The sequence below is a fragment of the Psammomys obesus genome, unplaced genomic scaffold, assembly GCF_907164565.1.
Source record: "Psammomys obesus unplaced genomic scaffold, mPsaObe1.curated_primary_1811, whole genome shotgun sequence".
Classification (NCBI taxonomy): domain Eukaryota; kingdom Metazoa; phylum Chordata; class Mammalia; order Rodentia; family Muridae; genus Psammomys; species Psammomys obesus.
The window spans coordinates 22286827-22308348 of NW_026590062.1; the positions used below are offsets into that span (position 1 = coordinate 22286827).

The window sequence follows — 21522 nt, forward strand, 5'->3', positions numbered from 1 at the left end:
ACCCCCTCGTCTACCCCTTTAAAACCCCGAGGCTTCCGAGTCGATGCTGACTCTAGCCTGAATGCAGAGTTAGCCTCAGCGCAAGTTGGTATGAATAAACCTCTTCTTAATTGCATCGTCCGGCCTCCGAGTTTCCTTCGCAGGAAACCTCTTCAGTAGTTAGGCTCCCTGCTGGGCCTAACAATATCTTTGGAGCAGTGGGACCTGAGTTTGGCACCCAGCACCTATGTAACTAGCCAGGCCCAGCAGCCTGTGTTTGCCATCCCAGGGCTGGAGAAACAGCAGGATTCCTACGGCTCAGCGGCCAGATAGCCGAGAGGGACTGGTGAAGTCCACGTTCACTGACAGACCCGACTCGATAAAGAAAGTGCAGTTGGTGTGGTGGATTGAAAGAAAATGGCCAGCATAGGCCCATAGGGAGTGGCCCTAGTTAGGGGGTGTGGCCTCAGTGTCATAGGTGTGCCCTTGTTTGAGGAAATGTGTCGTTGGGGATGGGCTCTGATGCCTCAGATGCTCAAGCCTGGCCAGTGCGTCACTGTCTCTTCCTGCTGCTGTAGAACTCTCAGCTCCTCTCCAGGACCTGTCTGCCTGCATGACACCAAGCTTCCCACCACGACGACAATGGGCAAACCCCTCAACTGTAGGCCAGCCCAGTTAAGCACATTCCTCTATAAGAGTTGCTGCGGTCATGGTGTCTCTTCACAGCAATTTAAAAACCCTCAGACAGACGGATCGATGGCTCAGGGGTTAAGAACACTTGCTGCTCTTGCAGAGGGCCTGAGTTCAGTTCCCGGCACCCACACAGTAGCTAACACCTGTGACTATAACTCCAGTTCCGGAGACTGTGACGCCCTCTTCTGTCTTCCACGGGCACCAGGCGAATGTGGTGTAAACACACACATGCAGGCAAAACACTCATCCATATAAAAAATTAGAAAAAAAAAAAAAAGGCGGTAAGATGGGTTTCTACACACACACACGAACACACACACATACGGACACACAAAGAGAAAAATGGCAGGGGTGGGGGGAGATGAACCCAGGTATGTGCGAGGTAAGTCCAAAGATGTTAGGGGTATTTATTTATGACAAGGACTGGCTAGTCCAAGGTTCGTGCTGAGAACATTTTCCGCCAGGCAGAGCCCGGGTCAAGCTCAACAGCTTGGCCCCCAGAGGAGGCCCCGGAACCCCTCAGGAGCCGCCCGCGTGGTGGGCGCGGTATCGTCTCATGCGCACTTGCTCCGCTGGGCTGGGTACAGGAGTGCTCCCGACGCTTCCAGGGTTCGGGGAGAGCAATGAGAGAGAGGGGTCAGTGAAGGCCTCAGCTCTGCCTCCGCTTTCACGCGGGTTGCAGGGGTCTAACTAACGGGGGGGGGGGGGTTTAGACGGGTAACGGAGCTCTCTCATGAGCACAGGCCAGCTCGGTCCCCACCTCTGGAGAACCGCAGTGGGCTAGATAAGATGTTTTGAATTATTACTGTCGTTGTTGTTATGGGGGGCGGTCCACGAGTGTCACGGAGCACACGTGGGCCAGTGAGATGGCTCCGTGGGCAAAGGTGCTCGCTGCCGAGCCTGAGCGCTCGATTGGATCTCTGAGTCCCACGTGGTGGAAGGAGAGAACCAACCCCAGAAAGCTGTCCTCTCAATTCCACGTGAGTGCTGTGGTGCATGCATGCCCACACACAAAAGAAATAACTCAGGTGAAACATTGAAAAAAAACTTTACAGTTCAGCTCCTCCTTCCCTGGCCTTTCGTGAATTTTTCTGTCTGTTTGTTTTGTTCTTTTGAGACAAGGTTTCATTGTGCAGCTTAGCTGGCTTGGAACTTGCTTTATAGACCAGGCTGGTCTTGAATTCATAGGGATCTTCTGCCGCTGCCTCCCTGATGCTGGATTAAAGGCGTGTGTCATAGATAGGGTCTCATTTAACCCAGGTGGGCCTTCAACGCCTTATGTGCCAGAGGATGGCTTTGAACTCCTGATCCTCCTGCCTCTACCTCCTAAGTGCAGGAATTACAGATGTGCAGCACCATGCACATCTGTTTTAAGCAGTGCTGGGAGAGCGTCTGTGCACGCTACAGGCAAACACTCTGCCAACCGAGCCGCACCCCCAGCCCAGGAAGGGACACTTTGGCTATCAAACTATAAAACAGCGGATCCCAAGACATTCTTCAGGAATCTCCTGCTGGGAAAAAAAAATGGCTGAAGCCCCATGCCAGCCAAAGATGGTGGTCAGTGATGGCACACCTTCCCCAGGATTGCTTGGCTATGCCTCTTTCTTACCCTCCATTTAAACCTAAACCGTATGTCCAGACCTTGTCAGGATCCCAAAGACAGACTTAGCAAGTCACTGGGTCTGTAACCGTTGCCCATGTAGTCTAATTGAATATATCTCCTTTCCCTGCCTTTGACTAGTTTTTATTTCTTTTATTCTATTACTTTGAATTGTGTGTATGTGTGTTTGCACATGAGTGTGGAGGTCAGAGGCGTTGGATTCCTCTGGAGCTGGAGTTACAGGTGTTGTGAGCTGTGGGACATGGGTGCCAGGAACTGAGCTCTGGCTCTCTAAGCGTGGTTCATGCTCCTAACCACTGAGCCCTCTTTCCAACTCCTGTCTGTTTAATTGGCTCATCCACCATAAACGGTTGAGCCTAGCCCGTTAGGGCTTCGAGCCCCCAGGCTTTGACCCTAACAGCTCAGGCAATGCCCCGTAAATGCTTGCCCCACCCTAAACCCAGGGATCATCTAAACGGTGGGGCTCAATCTTTGCTGCCACCCTTTAATACAGTTCTTCATGTTGTAGTGACCCCCAGCCACAAAATTATTTTTGTTGTGAACTGGAGAGATGTCTTCAGGGTTAAGAGTACTGGCTGTTCTTCCAGAGGACACAGGTTCAATTCCCAGCCCCCACATGGCAGCTCAACACTAACTCCATTCCAGGGAGCCCGACACCCTCAAACATGCATGCAATACACATAAAATAAAAATAAATGTTAAAAATATTTCCATTGCTACTTCCTAACTGTAATTTCGCTACCGTTATGAACCGTAGTGTAAATATCCGATATACAGGCTACCTGATATGTGACCTCCGTGAAAGAGCCATTCGCCCGGGAGGAGGTCTCGGCCCACGGGTGGAGAACCGCTGCTCTAAATGTAATCGCCTAGTCTCCCTTGGTCGACTCCACTGCTGGTTCCCAGCGGCCTGTGTTCCTCTGCTGGACACCTGGGCTCCCTGCTCACGCCTGCTGGCATTACTGCTTTCTCCAGAAGCCGGCCCCAGTACCTCCCCGCTTTCCGCCTCTCCTTCATGGAGATGCCTCTCCAGGTCCACCCAGTCGTTGGGTGTCTTTTCCTTTGGGAAGTTTTGTGCCAGCCCCCAGTACTTCGGCCCTTCCGTAGATGTGAAAGCAAAGACTTTCAGCCCGCTGAACTTTCGGTTCACCTTTCTAGCCACGCCTCGCTGTTGGAAACGTTTCCTGACTAGCTGCTTGCAATTCCCGCTACTGCCGCAGGGGGGCAAGCAGCGTCCGCAGGGAAGCCAAGCCTTTGCTGGTGACCCCGCCCAGCCTTCAGGGGAGCAGACTTCATCAGAGGGCAGCAGGAAGCCACCAAGGCCCCCGCTGGGAGGCAAGACAGCACCACCTATGCACTTACCAAGCGGATATGACCAGCGCGAGGAAAACCACTAGCAGGATGGCCAGTAGAATGGACAAAAAGGCAATGATGACCACAGTACCCTTGCTCTGGGACCCTGGGGCTCCTTGGAATGCCCGGGCTGCACAGGCAAGCAGGAAAGAAGTTATTTAACGGAAAAGGGGCCCTTTGGGCAGCTTCCAGACCAACCATCCTACCCCCAAGCTGGGGTCACGTGAGAATCGAAGGACAGACTAGAGGAGGGGTACATGCAGAGGACAGGGAGTTGCTGCGCTACCCCGCTGGGCGAGACCTACTTTCCTCAGTGCCCTGCCGTCCCCAGGCCCCTTAGCGCACCCCCCCCATCTTTTGAGCTGCCCTTGTGTTCTCACACCTTGCTGCAGGTAGATGTCCTTGGACCACTTCGTCTCAGCCACAGGTCCCTTGGCACTCATGGCCAGGAACTTCACCCTGGACGGGAGAGCAGCTTTGGTGGCGGCGACTCCCCGAGCTTCTGAAACCCTCAGACTTGGTGCCTGGGAGCCTGTCCTCCGGAGAGGGCAGCCCCGGGTGGTAGCTGGGGACGCGGACTAGGGAGCACAGCTGCAGAGCCTGTCTATTCCAGCTGTGTGATTCGCAGTGGGCGGCCGCTTTCACTGCACCTCGATGTGTGTGGGCTGGACCCTCCCCGCCAAACACGAGTAAATCACATCCTAGTGAGAAATGGCAGGGCACTGAGGCACCCGTGGGTGCCTGCTCTGGATTAGAAACAATCCACATACACTGTCAGGACTCCCCACGGCATGCGGGGGCCTGAGTCAGGGGAACTGTAAGGAGGCTGGAGAGGTGGCTCGTCGATTAAGAGGAAATGCTGCACCCATGTCATGCAGGTCACCTGCATGTCAATTTAGCTCCTGGGGACCAGACATGTGTGGCTGCTGAGGAACCCCACTTCATGTGAACAAACCTACATGCAGACAGGCAAACGCAGTTAAAAATAAAATACATCTCTAAAAAAAAAAAAAAAAGAAAAAAGAAAAGAAAAAGGAAAGAAAAGAAGAGGGCTCGGTGCTTAGGAGCACTCGACGTCATTGCAAATGACCAAAGTTCGATTCCCAGCATCCACATGAAGGCTCGCCACTTCCTGTGATGGGCACCAGGCACGCATGCAGTGCACGGACCGACCATGTAAGCAAAACCCCCATGCCATAAAATACCAAAAGAAACCTTAAAAAGGAAGAGCGATGCAAGGACCAGCCTACATCCCCCGTGAGAGGGTGGGTATTCCAGAGCCTGCTCCTGGCCCCAGGTCCCATCTCTAGCACCTACACCACAAACATAAACAAGGAAGAAAGGCAGGAAGGAAGGAAGGGGAGAAAGAAAGAAAGAAAGAAAGAAAGAAAGAAAGAAAGAAAGAAAGAAAGAAAGAAAGAAAGAAAGAAAGAAAAGAAAGAAAGAAAGACGGACGAACTGGGGAGGCCAAGCACCCCGCTTGTCCCGGGTGAAGCACCCAGCGCTGCCCTGGGCCCCACCCCATCTTTGCTGCTCACCTGTAGGGCCCAGCCCCCGGCAGAGGCGCGTTACAGCTGAGGGACTCCAAGGAGCAGTTGTTATCATTGCCAACACGAAGAACTCGGAGTCGGCTGGCAGGCTGGCCACCCTCGTAGTGTACCCGGCTGGCCCTCAGTGTAAGGTAGTAGCCATTGCGGTCAAAGTTGGCAGGCGTGTGTGTGTCCAAGACCTTCTGTGGGGCGGCAAAGCTCTGGGTGGCTGAGAGTGGCAATAAGGGTCAGCCAGCGTGGCTCACGTGGGGAGGCCCATGAGAGTTCCATCCTATCAGGCTTGACAGCCTTTCCCAGCCACCCCCAAAGCAGCTAGCCCCCAACACCCAGGTCTGCTATAGCTCTCAGACGCCAGCCCTGTGCCCACTTCACAGTAAGAAAGCAAACGTACGCACCGTCGCTGTGAGCCACCACCAGCCAGATGGCGTCCAGGTCAGAGAGGCTGACATTCTTGAACTGGCCCAGGGGCTGCTCCAGCGTGAAAGTAGACTGTGTGAGTCTCCCCGCCAGGGTGTCGTTGGAGACCTGGGGGACATAGCTTATGCTCTCTGGGAAAGATGGGAAGAGAGGGCAAAGGGAGAAGCTGAGTAAACAATCCAGTTTCAACCGAGAGAGAACTCGTCTGTCTCCAAAGCCCTAGACCAAAAGAGGAGCTAAGAAATCACTTTTAATTAACTCTGTGTGTCTGTGTGTGTGCATGTGTGTGTGTATGTACCCATCTGTGCCATGGGTCAAAGGACAATCTTCAGGAGTTGGTTCTGGGGCTCAAACTCTGATCATCAGGTTGACAGAAAGTGTCTTTACCAGCTGAGCCATCTTACCAGATCCAAAATTAAGGACTCTTTTTGGGGAGGAGTCCTTGGGGGGCTGCGGAATGCCCAGACCCTCTCTTGATAGCCTACAGCCCAGAGGGTGGGGTGATACTGTGTTACTGGGGTGATGGACAAGAAATGGCAGGTGGACAGAGAGGGCTCAGGAGGCTCAAATTTGGGGCATCCAGGACCCTAGGCTGGGCTTGCCCAGAAAGCCTGAGCATCCCTCCTGCTCAAGCCGAGTGGGCCAGGCTCTTCTTGTTGGATGGGAATGAACAGGAGCTAGGGAGATGACTGCAGCGAATCGCTTCCCTCCCACATGAGGACAGGAGTTCAGAGCCCCAGAACCCGTATCAAAAGCCAGGCACTGTCTGAGAGTGCCTGGGACCCCAGAGATAGAGAGGGAAAGGGAGAGAGGGAAAGAGGAAAAGAGAGAAGAGAGAGGATCTGCATGGAAGGAGCAGAAGGGGAAACACATGAACTTCCCTGGACTGAAACCCTAGCTTGGAACACAGACCACCCAGTGGGGCCCGAAGCTGGCTCCTTCTAAGCTATTCCTTGCTCTCTCCTCAATTTTTACCACCTCCTGTCATCTTCCACCCTCATCATGGTCATGTAACCAACATCCTCATGATCATATGATCAACATCAATTTCAACCTCATCCCTTTTGTCCCTTTCTCAGATCTACGGCTTCATACACTATAGGGGAGCACCGTGGCTTGTCCAGCCTTGCTGTTCATATGAGAAGCTTGGTCCTCCCCTCAGTCCTCCCCGAGCAGGCCCCCTGCCAAGACCAGAGCCACAGTATGCCTCCAACTCCAGGCCCCTAACACTAGGGCAATTGGTGGACTTTTGTACAAGGCTCATATCAATTCAGGGTTGCAGAAACTGCTCACTGGGAAAACGGTTGCCTTGAAAGCTTGAGGACCTGAGTTCTAATCCCCAGAATCCACATGAAAAGCTGAGTGTGCTGACACACATCTGCATTCCCAGCTGTGGTGGAGACAGACTGACACTCGAAAGCTGACACCTGTTCCGCTGATCTCCACAGTGCACTGTGCACTGACACACCTGTATAAACAATTTTGAAAATTAATTTTCAACTGGAGAGATGGCTCAGCGGTTAAGAGCACTGGTTGTTCTTCCGGAGGTCCTGAGTTCAATTCCCACCAATCATATGATAGTTCAGAACCATCTATAATGTCCTCTTCTGGCATGCAGAGTACAGAGCACTCTTCTACATAAGATACATAAATAAATATTTAAATTTGTAGGCTGGGCATGATGGCACATACCTTTAACCCCAGCACTCAGGAGGCAGAGGCAGGTGGATCTCTGTGAGTTTGGGGCCAGCCTGGTCTATATAATGAGTTCCAGGACAGTTAGGGCAATATAGAGAAAACCTGTCTCAAAAAAAAAAAAAAAAATTCTGATAATCATCTCCAAAGGTTCAGACTAGAACATCAAGCATGGAGCAGGGGTACAGGTTGGACTCCTCCTGCCTCTAAGCCAGTGGTTCTCAACCTGTGGGTTGTGACCCCTTTGGCAAACCTCTATCTCCAAAAATATTTACATCATGATTCATAACAGAAGCAAAGTTACATCTATGAAGTAACAACAAAATAATTTTATGCCTGGGTAAGATGTTCAATCTTCATTCAAAAAGGCAAACAGGATAGACATCAGAAGATGGAGAAAACAGGGAACAGGATAGGAGCCTCCCACAGAGGGCCTCTGAAAGGCTCTACCCTGCAAGGTATCAAAGCAGATGCTGAGACTCAGCCAAACTTTAGGCGGAGTGGAGGGAATCATATGAAAGAAGGGGGAGATAAAAAGACCTGGAGAGGACAGGAGCTCCACAAGGAGAGCAACAGAACCAAAAAATCTGGGCACAGGGGTCTTTTCTGAGACTGATACTCCAATCAAGGACCATTCATGGAGATAACCTAGAACCCCATGTAGCCCATGGCAGCTCAGTATCCAAGAAGATTCCCCAGTAATAGGAACAGGGACTGTCTCTGACATGAACTCATGGGCTCTTTGATCACCTCCCCCTAAGGAGGGACAGCCTTACCAGACCACGGAGGAGGACAATGCAGCCAGTCCTGATGAGACCTGATAGTCTAGGGTCAGAGGGAAGGGGAGGAGGACCTCCCCTATCAGTGGACTAGGGGAAGGGGCATGGGAGGAGATGAGGGAGGGAGAGTGGGATTGGGAAGGGATGGGGGAGGGGCTACAGCTGGGATACAAAGTGAATAAATTGTAATTAATAAAAATAAAATACTAATTAAAAAAGAAAACAAAATAAAAAGATAATTTTATGGTTGGGAGGTCACATCACTAGGAACTATATTAAGGGGTCGAAGCATTAAGAAGGTTGAGAACCACCACATAAACTCTGCGCTGTCCGAGCCTGCAAGACGGCTCACTGGGAAAAGGTGCTTGCTGCAAAGCCTGATGACTTGAGTTCTATGGCCAGGATCTATGGACTGGCTCCCAAAGTGGTCCTCTGACCTCCGCACGAGCACCACGATGTGCATTTATAAACCTTCACACGTACACAAACACACCACACACACAAGTGAAGATAAAGCCCTCTGTCCTACCTCAGAGGACTAGGGTATCCTGAATACAATAGGTATTTAATATTTGCTTAATTTGAGGGGAGAAGAATGGAGATATGGAGATGAGAGGTTATTTAGGAGCCACTGGTAAAAAAAAATGTGGGAGTGAGAATCCGAAAGAGGAGAGAAGCCATATTCTTGCTCTTCAGTTGAGGGGCAGTGGCTGTGTGAGGTGGGCTGCTGCGTTGCTGTACCCAGGAACTCAGTCCACAATCAAGGGAGGGGCTCAGGAGGACCCTAGCTTCAGAGGAAGTGTTCCATCCTACAGAGGGCTGAGTATGTGGGGTACCCCCTCCTGCCCCCAGCCTTACTCACCCAGACCTGTCCCAGGCTGGACCCAGGTCACCAGCAGCAGCAGCAATGAAGGCAGTTTCCCTTGGAACCCCATGGCTGGGCTGAGCTCCCAGCTGCTGTCCTTCCTCCCGGAGCGGTCTGCAGGGCAGCCCCAGCTACTTTGTCTGGGCTGGGCTGCCGCTTAGGGGTGACCCTTCCCCCCACACAACTGGTTGGACAGGTTCAGGGGCTGAGTCTATAGGCTCTGGGGGTTTCAGCATCACCAGGGATGGGTCTGAAAAGAACAGAACAATGAGGGAGAAGAGCCAGGACATCTGCACCCCACTCCAAGAGGGCCTGGGAGGGACAAGGTATGAAGTAGGCAGCAATGGGTGTGGGCTGCCCCATAAAGGTCCCGCCTTACCTGTCTTGGGTCCTGGCCATTAGGACACCTCACAGTCTGCTTGTGAGAAAAGAAGTCCCTTTATTTTCTAGACAAGGCACACAGAAGATAGGTGTCCCTCCAAGATCATCCAAGCTAAAGGGCAAAACCTTGAGGTGGTTCCAGCAAATGTCATCTATCCTCTCTCTCTCTCTCTCTCTCTCTCTCTCTCTCTCTCTCTCTCCACACACACACAGAGACATACAGACACACACATACACACACACATTTTCAGATAGAGTCTATAAGCTGGCCTCAAACTCAGTATATAGCCAAGGATAGCCTTGAACTCCTGATCCTCCTTTCTGGGATTACAGGAAAGCATCATCACAGCAAGTAAGTCAAGATGATAGGTAGACTGATGATGGATTAATTGATTAATAGATGGATAAATATAGAAATAGTTATGGATAGATGATAAATAGAGGAAGGATGGCTAGCTGGAGATAGATAGATAGATAGATAGATAGATAGATAGATAGATAGATAGATACATACATACATACATACATACATACATACATACATACATATGTAGATAGATAGATACATAGATAGCCAGCCAGCCAGCCAGACAGACAGACAGACATAGATAGGCTTAGGTGTAGCTCAATGATAGACTTCTTTCCTGGCATGTGTCTGGCTCTGGTTTCCTTCCCCAGCATCACAAATGTATGTGTGTGTTTGCGATATACATACTCCATACACACATATCATACGGAATCTCTCTCTCCCTGTCTGAAAAATAAGTTGGCAGCAGTCATCAGAACAAGGAGTCAGATATAGGTTTTGCCTCACACCTATAATTCCAGCCCTCAAGCAGTCAGCCCTCAGGGCAATCGGGAGTTCAACGTCATCCTCGGTACTAGCCAGCCTGGGCTACAGCACACCCCATCTAAAAACAAATAAGACATGGCGGGGATGGGGGGGCACTCCTTGCATGAGCATGTTCTTGCTCATCTCTCAGGCCTCGTGATTAATCGTATCACGCGATGAGGAGATGGCTCCGACAGGAAGGTTAACTCTTGCAACCTCATAGCGGCTCAGCCGTGGCTCTGCTGTCCAGCACTCAGGCAGGCTGCCGCTCACTTCCCTTCCGTGTCTAACTCAAGGCGAATGGTTCATTTCTGTCTCTTCACGTTCCGTCTCCATTCCACTCCTGCATACTGCCGCGGCTCAGCAGACATCCTTGTATCGGCTCCCTATCACGGCACAAGTGATCCCGGAACTGAGAACTTAAAACCGTAGACACTTCTTTTTTTTCTTATGTGTGTGTTTGTTATTTATTTTCCCATATGTATATGTATAGCGTGTGTGCATGTGGTCACATACATGAACAGAAGTGCTGAGATTACGGATGTCTCCCCTTTTTGACCCACCCTGCTGCGTACCTTTGGGGGTGACTCACAAGGTAGGTGTGGCTCCCCACTTGCTATCTCCTCATACAAGTGAAATAGTTAAAGACTCTCAGAGACTCACCCATTTCTGGGTCACCAAACAAAGACTCAGTGCCATGGCAACTATCACACCCATGATCTGAGGAGGCACAGGGGAAACTGTGTGCCTCCAAGGGTTGACAAGGCTTGCCTCACACCCTCCAAAGAGAAGGGGTTAAGGGCTTTGCTTGTGCCCAGAGAGAAAAAGCACTGAGCAATCAGTGTCCTACCCGACCCCAAGCCCTGGTCAGTTGGGAAATGCTCCTGAGTTCCTCAACTTCACCCAAGTCTTGAGTCTCTCTACTACAAGATGGCTCAAGCCCTACCTGTTCTGCTATGTATCTCTCATGACAAGCAGCTCATCGCCTCCAAAGTCCCTCCAGAATCTTCTGCACCACCATAAACTAGGAAGCACTTTCTCATCAGGCTCAGCAGTGAAACACCTGCCTACAATCTCCCAGTGAGGGGCTGGGAGAGTCTACCCCTCACTGGGGGCTTTTAGGCAGGGGCTCTACCACTGAGCCACACCCCCAGCCCCTCACTGGGGGATTCTAGGCAGGTGCTCTACCACTGAGCCACACCCCCAGCCCCTCACTGGGGGATTCCAAGCAAGGGTTCTACTTGTAAGCAACACCCCAGCACTTCTTCACTTGCAAATTCTACCTAGGCGTTCTTCATTGAGCCATGCCCTTACCCTAAAAGATGATATATTATCACAAGCAACAATGAGGACAACATCCTTCAGACTCTTCTACTGTAGCCTAGGAGAGCTTCAAGCTCTTCCTTAGCCTCCCAAGTGCTGAGATTACAAGCATGAGCCTTCAAACCCAGCTCACCTTCCTGCTTTTTATTGCGTCTGCCTTAACCCACACAGCCCCAGTACACATGGAAGACTTCACAATTGCCCAGATACTTGAGGTAGCTTTAGGGCAGTCTAGGCCTTGTCCCAGGCTATCTCTCCTTCCTACTTTACTGTCAAGATTTTTGCTTACTTTTTATTCTGTGCCTATGTCTGTGTCCTGGGGGTTGTGGGTGGGTCTGCGCTCCTGAGTGCAGGCGCCCTTCAAGGTGGGAGGGCTCAGACCCTCACCATGCTGGAGTCCCAGGTGTAAGCCACCACATGTGGGTTTTGGGAACCAAACTTAGATCCTCAGCAGGGCAGATGTTGCTCATAAGGGGTGAGCCACCTCTCCACACCCCCTACCTTGTTTTCTTGACCTGCATGGTTTTGGTTTTGTTTGTTTTGTTTTTATTTTGGTTTGGTTTCTCAAAACATTATTTCTCTGTGTAGTCCTGGCTGTCCTAGACTGGCTTTCTAGACCAGGCTGGTCTCGAACTCACTGCCTGCCTCTGTCTCCAGAGTGCTGGGACTACAGGCATGGGATACCTCACCCAGCTTGACCTACACTTTCATACCCCATTCATGCAGCTGGTTGAGGCTCTCACCGAATCAGCAATGACACCCAGCTCCCACCTCTCCTCCCTCCACACTCACGCTAATCCCCAGCTCCCACCCCCACCCTGGGTCAGGTGCCTCACCTGCGCTCCCACTGTGGCTCATGCTGTCCCCGTCATAGCACCCCTCCCCAGCACTGGGATTTCTAACCTAGGGTTCCTCAGAGATATGTGGAGGACCAGTTCCCTCCCCGCTACTCCCAACTACTTCCACTGCCTGGGACATAAGTGGGGTTCCAGGCACAGGGGCTGAGGGCCCAAGCCAAGCCCAGTGCTGTGTGAAACACTTTGAGGAACGTGGGTTATTTTCAATGAGGAGCCCAGGAGTAGGGGACCGGAGCCAGAAAGGGAGGGGTGATTGATAGGACGTTCGTGCCTCTTAGTCCCTCACTGGAGGGAAGCCAGTCTGAAGAATGATTGTGTTTTCTTTCTCCAGGGCCTCTGGCCTGGACCACTCACAAGAAGTAGAGTTTGAGAGGCCAAGAGTGCAGTAGGGGGTGCCAAAGGGCCCTCGGCACCTTCTGCATTGATTGTTCACCTCCCAGAGGGGAAACCGAGGCCAGAAGAGCTGGGCAGAACTTCCTGGTGGGGCTAACACAGCAAATGAGGCACAGAAATGGGGGTGGGGGTTCCTGTCTTGCTCCCAGGGCTCACTTCACGGGACTCACGGACATTTAGGCTGGGACACGCAACGAGGGGTGGAGGAGAGAAACAGGGTCAGGGGTACAGGTCAATAGCTCTGGCTTTTCTCTTCTTCATCTTCGTCTTCTGTTGTTGTTGTTTTGTTTTTGAGACAGGGTTTCTCTGTGTAGCCTTGGCTGTCCTGGACTTGCTTTGTAGACCAGGCTGGCCTTGAACTCACAGAGATCCACCTGCCTCTGCCTCTCTGAGTGCTGGGATTAGAGGTGCGCACCCCCATGCCTTGCAGCTCTGGCTTTTCTAACTCTTCCTGTCTGACCTCTGCCCTCTAAGCCCTCATCCACAGCACATACTCACATGTCTTCTCTTTTATTTTTCTTTCCTTTTCTTTCTTTCTTTCTTTTTAAAAAAAAAAAAAAAAAAAAAAAAAAAAAAAAACAGGGTCTTATTCTACAGCCCAGGCTGACCTAGAAATTGAGGTAACCTTCCTCGTTAGCCTCCCCAATGCTGAAATTATAGGCATGTCTTCAAAAATATTTTAAAATTATTATTTTGTTCAATGACCATGGGGTCTCCTAAGTGTACGCATATACGCTCTACACACGATGTGTGCCCAGTGCCTCTGAGAGCCGGAAGGAGGCATCAGATCCCCTGGAACTGGAGTTAGAGATGGTTGTGAGCCACCACATGGGTGCTTGGAGTCAGATCAGGGTCCTTTGAAGCAGCCAGTTTTCTTAATCACGGTTCCACACACACACACACACACACACACCCAGACCCTAAAACAGCTTTTATTGCATTTGTTTATCGTGTGTGTGCACGGAGGAAGGGCGCTGTGCGCACGCCGCAGCACACGTGTGGAGCTCACGGGACAACTTTCAGGAGCTGGTTCTCTCTTTCCCCCGTGGGGGTTCGGGGGCTGAATCTTTGTCCTTGGCAGCAAACGCCTTTCCCAGCAGATGAGAGAGGGAGGGCGTCGCCTGAGGTCTGTTCCCACCCTGTGTCCTAACAGCTATGCTCTGCTGACTGATGAATCATGGTGCAAGCATGCCCCACCTCACCCCCAATCCTGGCTGTTTTTCCTTTTTCACAAAGAACTTGTTTTTGACTGATGAGCCATGAAGGTATGGGCCAATGGGTGTCATGGCACTTCCTTATATAGAGTCCTCCAGGATCATTTAATAAAAAGCTCTTGGCACTAGGGACATAGCTCAATAGTAAAGCAACTGCCCCAGTGAGGGGCTGGCAGTGTGGCTCAGTGTAGAGTACCTGCCTAGGATGGGGGCAGATGCTGAGTATAACCCTTAACAGCACAATAGAGTAATAATAAATACATAAAGTTCTTTGCATTGGGTATGGTGGCAACACTTGGGAGGTGGAGGCAGGAAAATCACAAATTGGATGCCAGCCTGGGTTACATACCAAGACCCTGTCTCAAAGAAATACAAGGAGGAGGAGGAGGAAGAGGAGGAGAGAGCAAAAGCAGGTGTGGTAACCCACACCTTTAACCCCAGCATTCAGGGGGCAGTGGCATTCAGGGCTCTCTGAGTTCTAGGCGGGCCTGTTCTACATAGTGAGTTCCAGGCCAACAAGGCCTACAGAGTGAGACATTGTCTCAAAACAGCAAAACCCAAAACAAACAAGCAAAAACCTTCCCAACCCGGTTGGCAGTAGGTCCCCGCAGCGCCGGGGACTGGCCGGCGGGTCTGTTGTGTGGAGCTCTGGGGCAGAACGTCCCTCCACAGCTTGTCGGGGTCCCAGCACAGCATCTGTTCTGGGCAGAGCCACTGGACTCTGTGACACCTCCACCGGCATAGCCTAGGGCAGGAGATCAGCGATGGGTGGTGCCAGCAGCGGCCTCCAGACGACCTGCCATAGGAATCCATCTCCAGGAAGCGTTAGCGATTTGCCAACACCCTCATGCCATTGACTGGCAATGAAAGCAACATTTCACGGCTGAACGGGAGCTGCTGGTGGCTCTCCTCCAAGCTCTCACATCGTTCCTTAGGCAGTTTCCTCGCTCCTGTGTAATCCCACCATGGAGTCGAGTCCTGGCAGGGCCGGGGAAGACCCAAGGAGCAGCACTGAGGCTGTGAAATGAGCACCTGTGAGGTTGGGATGTGCTTTCGAGGCCAGTTTTACATTTTTATTTATTTTCATTGCTCTAGACAGGGTGTCTTAGGGTTGCTATTGCTGTGATGAGACACCACGATCAAAAGCAAGTTAGGGAGGAAAGGGTTTATTCAGCTAACACTTCTATATTGCTGTTCATCACCAAAGGATGAACAGGACAGGAGCTCAAGCAGGGCAGGATCCTGGGGGCAGGATCCTGGAGACAGGAGCTGATGCAGAGGCCATGGAGGGTGCTGCTCGCTGGCCTGCTCATTCTGCTTTCGCACAGAACCCAGGACCACCAGCCCAGGGATGGCACCACCACTCATTGAGAAAATGCCTTGCAGCTGGATCTCATGGAGGCGTTTTCTCAATTGGGCTCCCTCCTCTCTGATAACTCCAGCTTGGGTCAAGTTGACACATAAAACCAGCCAGTACACAGGGTCTCCCTAGGTCACTCTGTCTGCATGAAACTTGCTATGTAGACCAGGATGGCCTTGAACTCAGAGATACACCTGCCTGTCCCCCTGTCCCTGCCCCTGCCCCTGCCTTCTAAGTACTGGGCTTAAAGGTGTGTGCCATACTTGGCTCAGTTTTTTACAAAATCTTTTCACTTCTGTGTGCGCGCGTATATATGTGCGAGCCTATGTGTGTTCCAGGGCACAACTGTGACACACGTGTGTCCGTGTGCATGCCTTTGTGCTTGCGGTTACCCAAAGATACCATAAGAGAACTGACTCCCCTGGGGCTGGGGTTGCAGGCAGTGTGAGCTGCTGATGTGGGTGCTGGGAGCCACTGTTGGGCCTCATGGAAGAACTGCAAATACTCTAAGTGCTGCTCGTCTCTCCACCTTTCGAGCTGCTACTGTTCTGCAGGGGGGAGGGGCGCGGGTGGCGCCCCTGTGTACATACGGAGGTCAGACGCCAACTCTGTGAGCGTCTTCTCTCCTTCCGTCTTTGCTTGGCTTCCCAGGATCAAACTCAGGCCTCCTAGCAAATGACTTCCACTGTCTGAGTCATGCTGCGTACACTTCATGGCCAGTCACTTCAAGTAAGTGCGTACACTTCAAGTAAGTAGAGTGCTGTGCCGATGTGCTGGGAACTTGGTTGATTTTAAAGCTCTCCATCTTCTTGCCCCTTTCCTCTGAAGGGACTAGGAAGAGGGAGGAGCCCCAGGAAACTAGTGCATGGTTAACTTTCGGCTTCCTTTGCTCCCTCTGGCTTGGGACCCAGGGCAACAGGGAGGGGCCTAGTTGTCTGTGAAGAAAAGGTATTGGTTTACTTTATGTGCTTGTGTAGTTTTAAAACGAAATTTAAATTTATTTATTTATTTTGTATGTATGTTTGCGGGCATGTGTGTGCCAGTGAGTGGAGGACAGAGGACAACTTTTGGGAGTTTCTTCTCTCCTTCTACCATGTGACCAAACTCGGGTTAACAGGTTTAGTGGCAAGTGCCTTCACCCAAGAAGCCATCACTGGCTGGTATCTTTGTTGATGCTGGAACAATTCAGGCGGCATGTAAACTGCCCCTCAGTTACTGGCAACACCTTCATGAAACTAGAACAACGACTGAAAAGTCTCCGGACTGGGGAGATGGCTTGGCAGTCAAGCACACTGGCTGCTCTTGGTTCATTCCCCAACACCAGCATGGGAGCTCACAACTGTCTGTAGCTCCAGTTCAGGGCATCCAGAACCCTTTTCTGGTCTCTGTGGGCTCCAGCACAAATGCGGTACACACAGACATGCAGGCAAAGCGGTACACACACACAGATGTGCTGGCAAAGCAGTCATACACGTAAAACAAATAAACCTTTGAAAACAATTTTAAAAGAAGGCTGTGTTGCTTTCTAAAGGGGTTGAGGGAGGCATTCTCAGGGTGATGTCCTGCATGCTGGTCGCTCCAGAAGTTGAGGAAGGAGAATTCCAGGCCAGTGCAAGCTAACACACCCAGAACCTGTCTCAGCTGCACTTGGTGGTCAGGCCTGTAATCTCAGCACACAGGGAGGCAGAGGCAGGCGGATCTCTGTGAGTTCAAGGCCAGCCTGGTCTACAAAGCAAGCCCAAGACATCCAAGTCTACATAGAGAAACCCTGTCTCAACACACACACACACACGCGCGCCTCAGAACTCCTTTTTCCAGGAATCTGCTGGAACTCTGAATGGGATGTGTGTGTATTTAGTTTTGTGTTTTTGAGGTGGTCTCAAACTTTGTGTATGTGAGAACGATCTTTAACTCCTGATCCTCCTGCTTCCATTCCATCTCCTGAGTGCTAGTCTCAGAATCACAGTAATTAAAAGAAAAAAAAAAGATTACACTAATTCTCGTGCTTCAGGGCCCCCACTCCTCCGCTCCCCCCCCCCCCCCCCATGTGTCCCTTCCCATTTTCTTTTCATTTCCGGCTTTGTAGAGCTTGCAAATGCATACTCGCGCCCCCGTGTGGCGGCGTGAGGAACCACAAGAGCCTTTGCAAAAGCACCTAGACCAAGCCAGAGCACCAGGATCCCAAAGTCTGGGGACCTTTCTCTAGTCCAGCTGATCCCTGAGCCCTGGGAGGATTCATTCATTCACCTGAAAAATAAAAATCTGATGCTTATCTTGTGTTCGCGGAGGGCGGGGGCGGGGGCGGCGAGCACTTGTGCCTTATTCATGGAGGTCGGGGTCAGAGGAAAACTTGCCAGAGCTGGTTCTCTCCTCCCACCTGGGAAGAACTTAGCCTACTTGCTCGCAAGTGCCTTGCCCTGCCGGACCGTCTCTGCAGCCCTTCATTCATCCTTTGACTTAGCAAATACCAGTGGTGCATGGAAACTGGGAGGGGTGCTGGGACGAGTTGATGGGGCGAGGGTAGGGGTGAGGGTGACGCTCTCTCTGTCCACACTCAATATCTCTCTAGCCGCGGGACAGCATCTGGCTGGGTGTGGCTTCCATCTACACCTCCAGGGGTCACCTGGATGCAGAGGGCGTGGCAGGACGGCGGACAGGACTCAAAAACAGGGAGCCACTGGCTTGATAAAAATCTGCCACTGAAGCGTGGGACAGCGGCTGGGGCCGCTTGGTCCTGAAATGAGTGGGTCGCTCTGTTACTCCAAAAACACAAGTCGGCGGCGACCAAGGGGTGCACAACAGTCGGCGCCAAGACCACATGCTGCTGTCGCAGAGCCTGCGTGAGTAACAATCCTGCCACAGTGACATTTATTAACTTCTAAGAGCTTGATCACACAGGGGGACGTGGGGCAGGGTAGCTGGACAGGGGCGAACAGTCGATGAGCCTCAGGTGTCGCCATCAAAGATGGCTTGGTAAGTCTGAGGGCTTGGCCTGACTGAGGTCGGGAATACATTCCCCCACGCCTGACCCCTGAAAGGGCAGCGCAAAAAAAAAAAAAAAAAAGACAAAACAAAAAAACCCGCCAAGGATTGGTGGTAAACAGATGCGCATGCGCCGGCCCTGCTGCCACGTAGTTAAAGTCCCATCAGCGTTGTCTCGTGGGGCACATAATGGCAGGTACGCAGGTACGCAGTACATGGCGCGGCGTGAACAGGTAAGCGTGTGAACCATCTCTCTGTGTGGAGGGTCTGGGAAAGGTAGCCGAGCTGTCGTTCATAGCCATTTACCTTCTCCAGCCTTCACGCTGCTGAGGACCATCCTCAGAAAGATCGAGGTTCCTGGCTGTCACACCACGGGCCCAGCCCAACCTCCTCACTGTAGCAGAGCCAGGCATTGTCTGAGGTTGTTCATTTTTTGCTCTGTGTTGTTGTCATTGGTTTGGGGTTTTCTGTTTGTTTTTTGAGAGGGGCTCCTGCTATATAGCCCAGGCTAGCTATATAGCTATGGAGCACATGACTTTTCTACATCCTAAGGGTGAGAATCACAGCCTTGGGCTACCACACTTCCCTCCTCCTGGGTCCTCTGAAGTCTGGTCAAGGTCAGGATGGTCTGTCCACCTCCTCCAGCCTGTAATTGTTTTTTGAGACAGGGTTTCTCTGTGTAGCCTTGGCTGTTCTGGACTCACTTTGTAGATCAGGCTGTCCTCAAACTCACAGAGATTTGTCCTCCTCTGCCTCCCAAATACTGGAATTAAAGGTGCGTACCACCCCAGCCTGGCCTTCCTCCAGTCTTATATGAAGGAGGCTAAGTAAAACCCTAGCTGACCTTGACCATCTCCAAATGCACTTACAGACAGAAGCAGAAGATAAAACAGCCGGGAAGATAGAAGGGGCCGTGAAGATGCAAGACACACACACCACCACCGCACAAGGCCTGTGTGCCTGCTCTCTGCCCCTCACTGTAGGCCAGGCTGCAGAGACCAGGCTATGGGCTGAGCCTGGGAAGGGGGTCCAGGCCAGGCTCACAGCCCACAGGCAGTGTAGCAGCCTCACTGGGGGGGATATGGTGAGTCATGTAACGTTTGCCCGTGAAGGAGCCAATCCGCAGATGCTCAGGGGCTTCCTCGGCCCACCATAGGCTGGAGCTGCATGTGAAAGAAAGTGGGAGAGGCAGGCAAGTTGCTTCCCTGTCTGGAGGCTGCGTGTCCCCTTCCCCGCACACTCATGCCTCAGCCCGTCCCCTCACCTGGCCCCCCTTTTTATTTGGTACAAGAAATGTTTAATGTGCATGCGCATGGGGACATATGTGTGTGTGGAGGCCACAGGTACAGCTCTGTACCTTATCTTTAAAGAAATTATCTGTTGGGGACAGGGCACATGCGCGGGTGGGGGCAGGCGGCAGAAGGCAGTTCACAGAGTTCCTTCTCTCTTCCACCACGGCTCCCGGAGATCATCAGGCTTGGCGGCAAAAGCCTTTCCCCACTGAGCCATCCCACCAACATAGCCTATCTTTTTGAAGACAGGGTCTTTACCTATAACTCTAATGACCGGCTGGCCATGGGTTCAAGGCACCCACCTCCCCTGCCACCATGGTTAGGCTACAGACATGAACAACCACATCTGGCTTTCATACGGGTGCTGGGGGATCTGATCTCAGGTCCTTGCTTGAGCAGCGGACCTTGAACTTCTTATGCTGTCCCCCACCCCCAGTCCCTCTTCCCTCTGCTTTGGAGCCGGCTGGAGAGGCACCTCTTCCGGGTTCACCCCGACTTACCTACATCAGTGGCAGTTACCAAGACACTCCAGGGGCTCGTGAAGAAAACACAAAGCCCTGGCAGAAGGCACAGCCCCCGACCCTGGCCCCAGATGAGCTGCTACAGCATCTGCCTGCCACCCAGGTGGCAGATGCAGCGTGGGAATTCCCTCCTCTCTGCCTGGAAGGGCGTCAGCCACCTCAGCAGAACTCATGAGAGGCTTCCAGGATTCAGAGAGCAGAACAGGGAAGGGGTTCGGGGTGGAAAGGGGGCCTGTGCGGTGCCATCACTCACAGTTGAATAGTGGAGGCTGCCAGGAAAGCCAGGAGCAAGAGGCCGGCCAACGCAGAGAGGATGGAAGTGATGACAATCATACAGCCGCTCCGCCGACCGGGCCACGTGTCGATGGAGCTGGGAGCCTTGCCTGCACACGTAGGAACCATTCAGAGGCCAGCCATTCATCCACAGACTGTCTGTCCTCCCCACTCAAGTTCAGCGCACTGCCTGATGGCCCCCAGAGTGTCCTGAGCCCCACCAGCCCGGATCAGCCACTGTCCCAACCTCTACCACTGGACTTGCCTTCTGGACTTTTCCTTCGTTCCCTACCACGAACATCAGGCAGATCTCAGTGCTAGGCCCTTACCTGCTGCAGGGTGGGACTGGATGTCCTGCCCTCTACCTAGGGGGGTGGGAGTCTTTCCTCTCCCAGAGGGCCTTCACTGTCTAATCCAGACATTCAGGTTCCTCTGGCCCTGTTGCCCCTTTTGCCCTTGCCCTTCTCTCTCCCCTTCCCTTCGCCCCTTTCTTCCCTCCCCCTTGTCTCTTTCTCTCTCTTCTCTCTTCTCCCCTCTTTCTGCATACTCTTTCCCTTTTCTCTCTCCCTCCCCCCACACCCACAAGGCTTCCAGTAAACCTGCATTTATATAATATAGCCTCATCTCACCATTAGCTCATTCCATTTTACTTAATCAATCACTCAGGACCCACCCGCCTTGTCACTGCCTTGGTCCCTACAGCCTGGCATTGAAGGCCTTCAGATAACAGTCATCTGTCACCCCACCCAACTGCCTTGGTAGTCTGTCTCTAAGGCAACTGCCACCCAACACTGGCCCCTAGGTGGAGGGTAATGCTTGAGCCCTTCTCCCTGCCTGCAGTAGAGAGGACCTGGTGCTGATGAGGCTGGGGCCAAGCAACCCAAGCAAGGGTTGGTGGCTGACAAGATGGAACTGGTGGAGCACACCTGTGATCTCAGCTACTTGGGAGGAGAAGGCAGAGGATCTCAAGTTGCAGGCTATCCTGAGCCACAGAGCAGATTCAAAGCTAGCTCGGTCAACTTAGACCCTATCTCAATATAGAAAGTAAAAAGAGGCCTGAGAATGTACTTCAGTGGTAGAGCACCTGCCTAGACCCCCCCAGTGAGGGGCTGGGGTGTGGCTCAGTGGTAGAGCACCTGCCT

The 21522-nt window shown here is 52.1% G+C and overlaps 2 protein-coding genes across 2 annotated transcripts in view; both read right to left on the reverse strand.

Moving 5' to 3' along the window:
• Positions 1-1059: 1059 nt before the first annotated feature.
• LOC129675899 (uroplakin-3b-like protein 1) lies at positions 1060-12346 on the reverse strand. The gene is made up of 7 exons (XM_055606040.1): positions 12325-12346; positions 8950-9066; positions 5592-5744; positions 5185-5404; positions 4029-4105; positions 3656-3776; positions 1060-1273 (listed from the first exon to the last, which is right to left on the reverse strand). The coding sequence occupies exons 1-7, from the start codon at positions 12344-12346 to the stop codon at positions 1192-1194; spliced, it is 792 nt and encodes a 263-aa protein (XP_055462015.1). The 3' UTR covers positions 1060-1191.
• Positions 12347-18183: 5837 nt separating this feature from the next.
• Positions 18184-21522, reverse strand: part of Upk3b (uroplakin 3B) — a 6014-nt gene continuing 2675 nt past the window's right edge. The window contains exons 4-5 of the mRNA XM_055606041.1: positions 20361-20490; positions 18184-19457 (exon numbers count right to left, since the gene is read on the reverse strand). Coding sequence (XP_055462016.1) covers positions 19298-19457; positions 20361-20490 — 290 coding nt within the window. The 3' untranslated portion in view covers positions 18184-19297. The remainder of the gene's footprint in view (positions 19458-20360; positions 20491-21522) is intronic.

Coding starts and splice junctions, on each gene's coding strand:
- LOC129675899 (XM_055606040.1), bottom strand. CDS start 12,346: ATGAGCCACAGTGGGAGCGCAG. Junction 5,745..8,949: donor CCAGCCTGGGACAGGTCTGG/GTGAGTAAGGCT, acceptor CATCTTTCCCAG/AGAGCATAAGCTATGTCCCC. Junction 1,274..3,655: donor GCGCTGGTCATATCCGCTTG/GTAAGTGCATAG, acceptor GAACCCTGGAAG/CGTCGGGAGCACTCCTGTAC.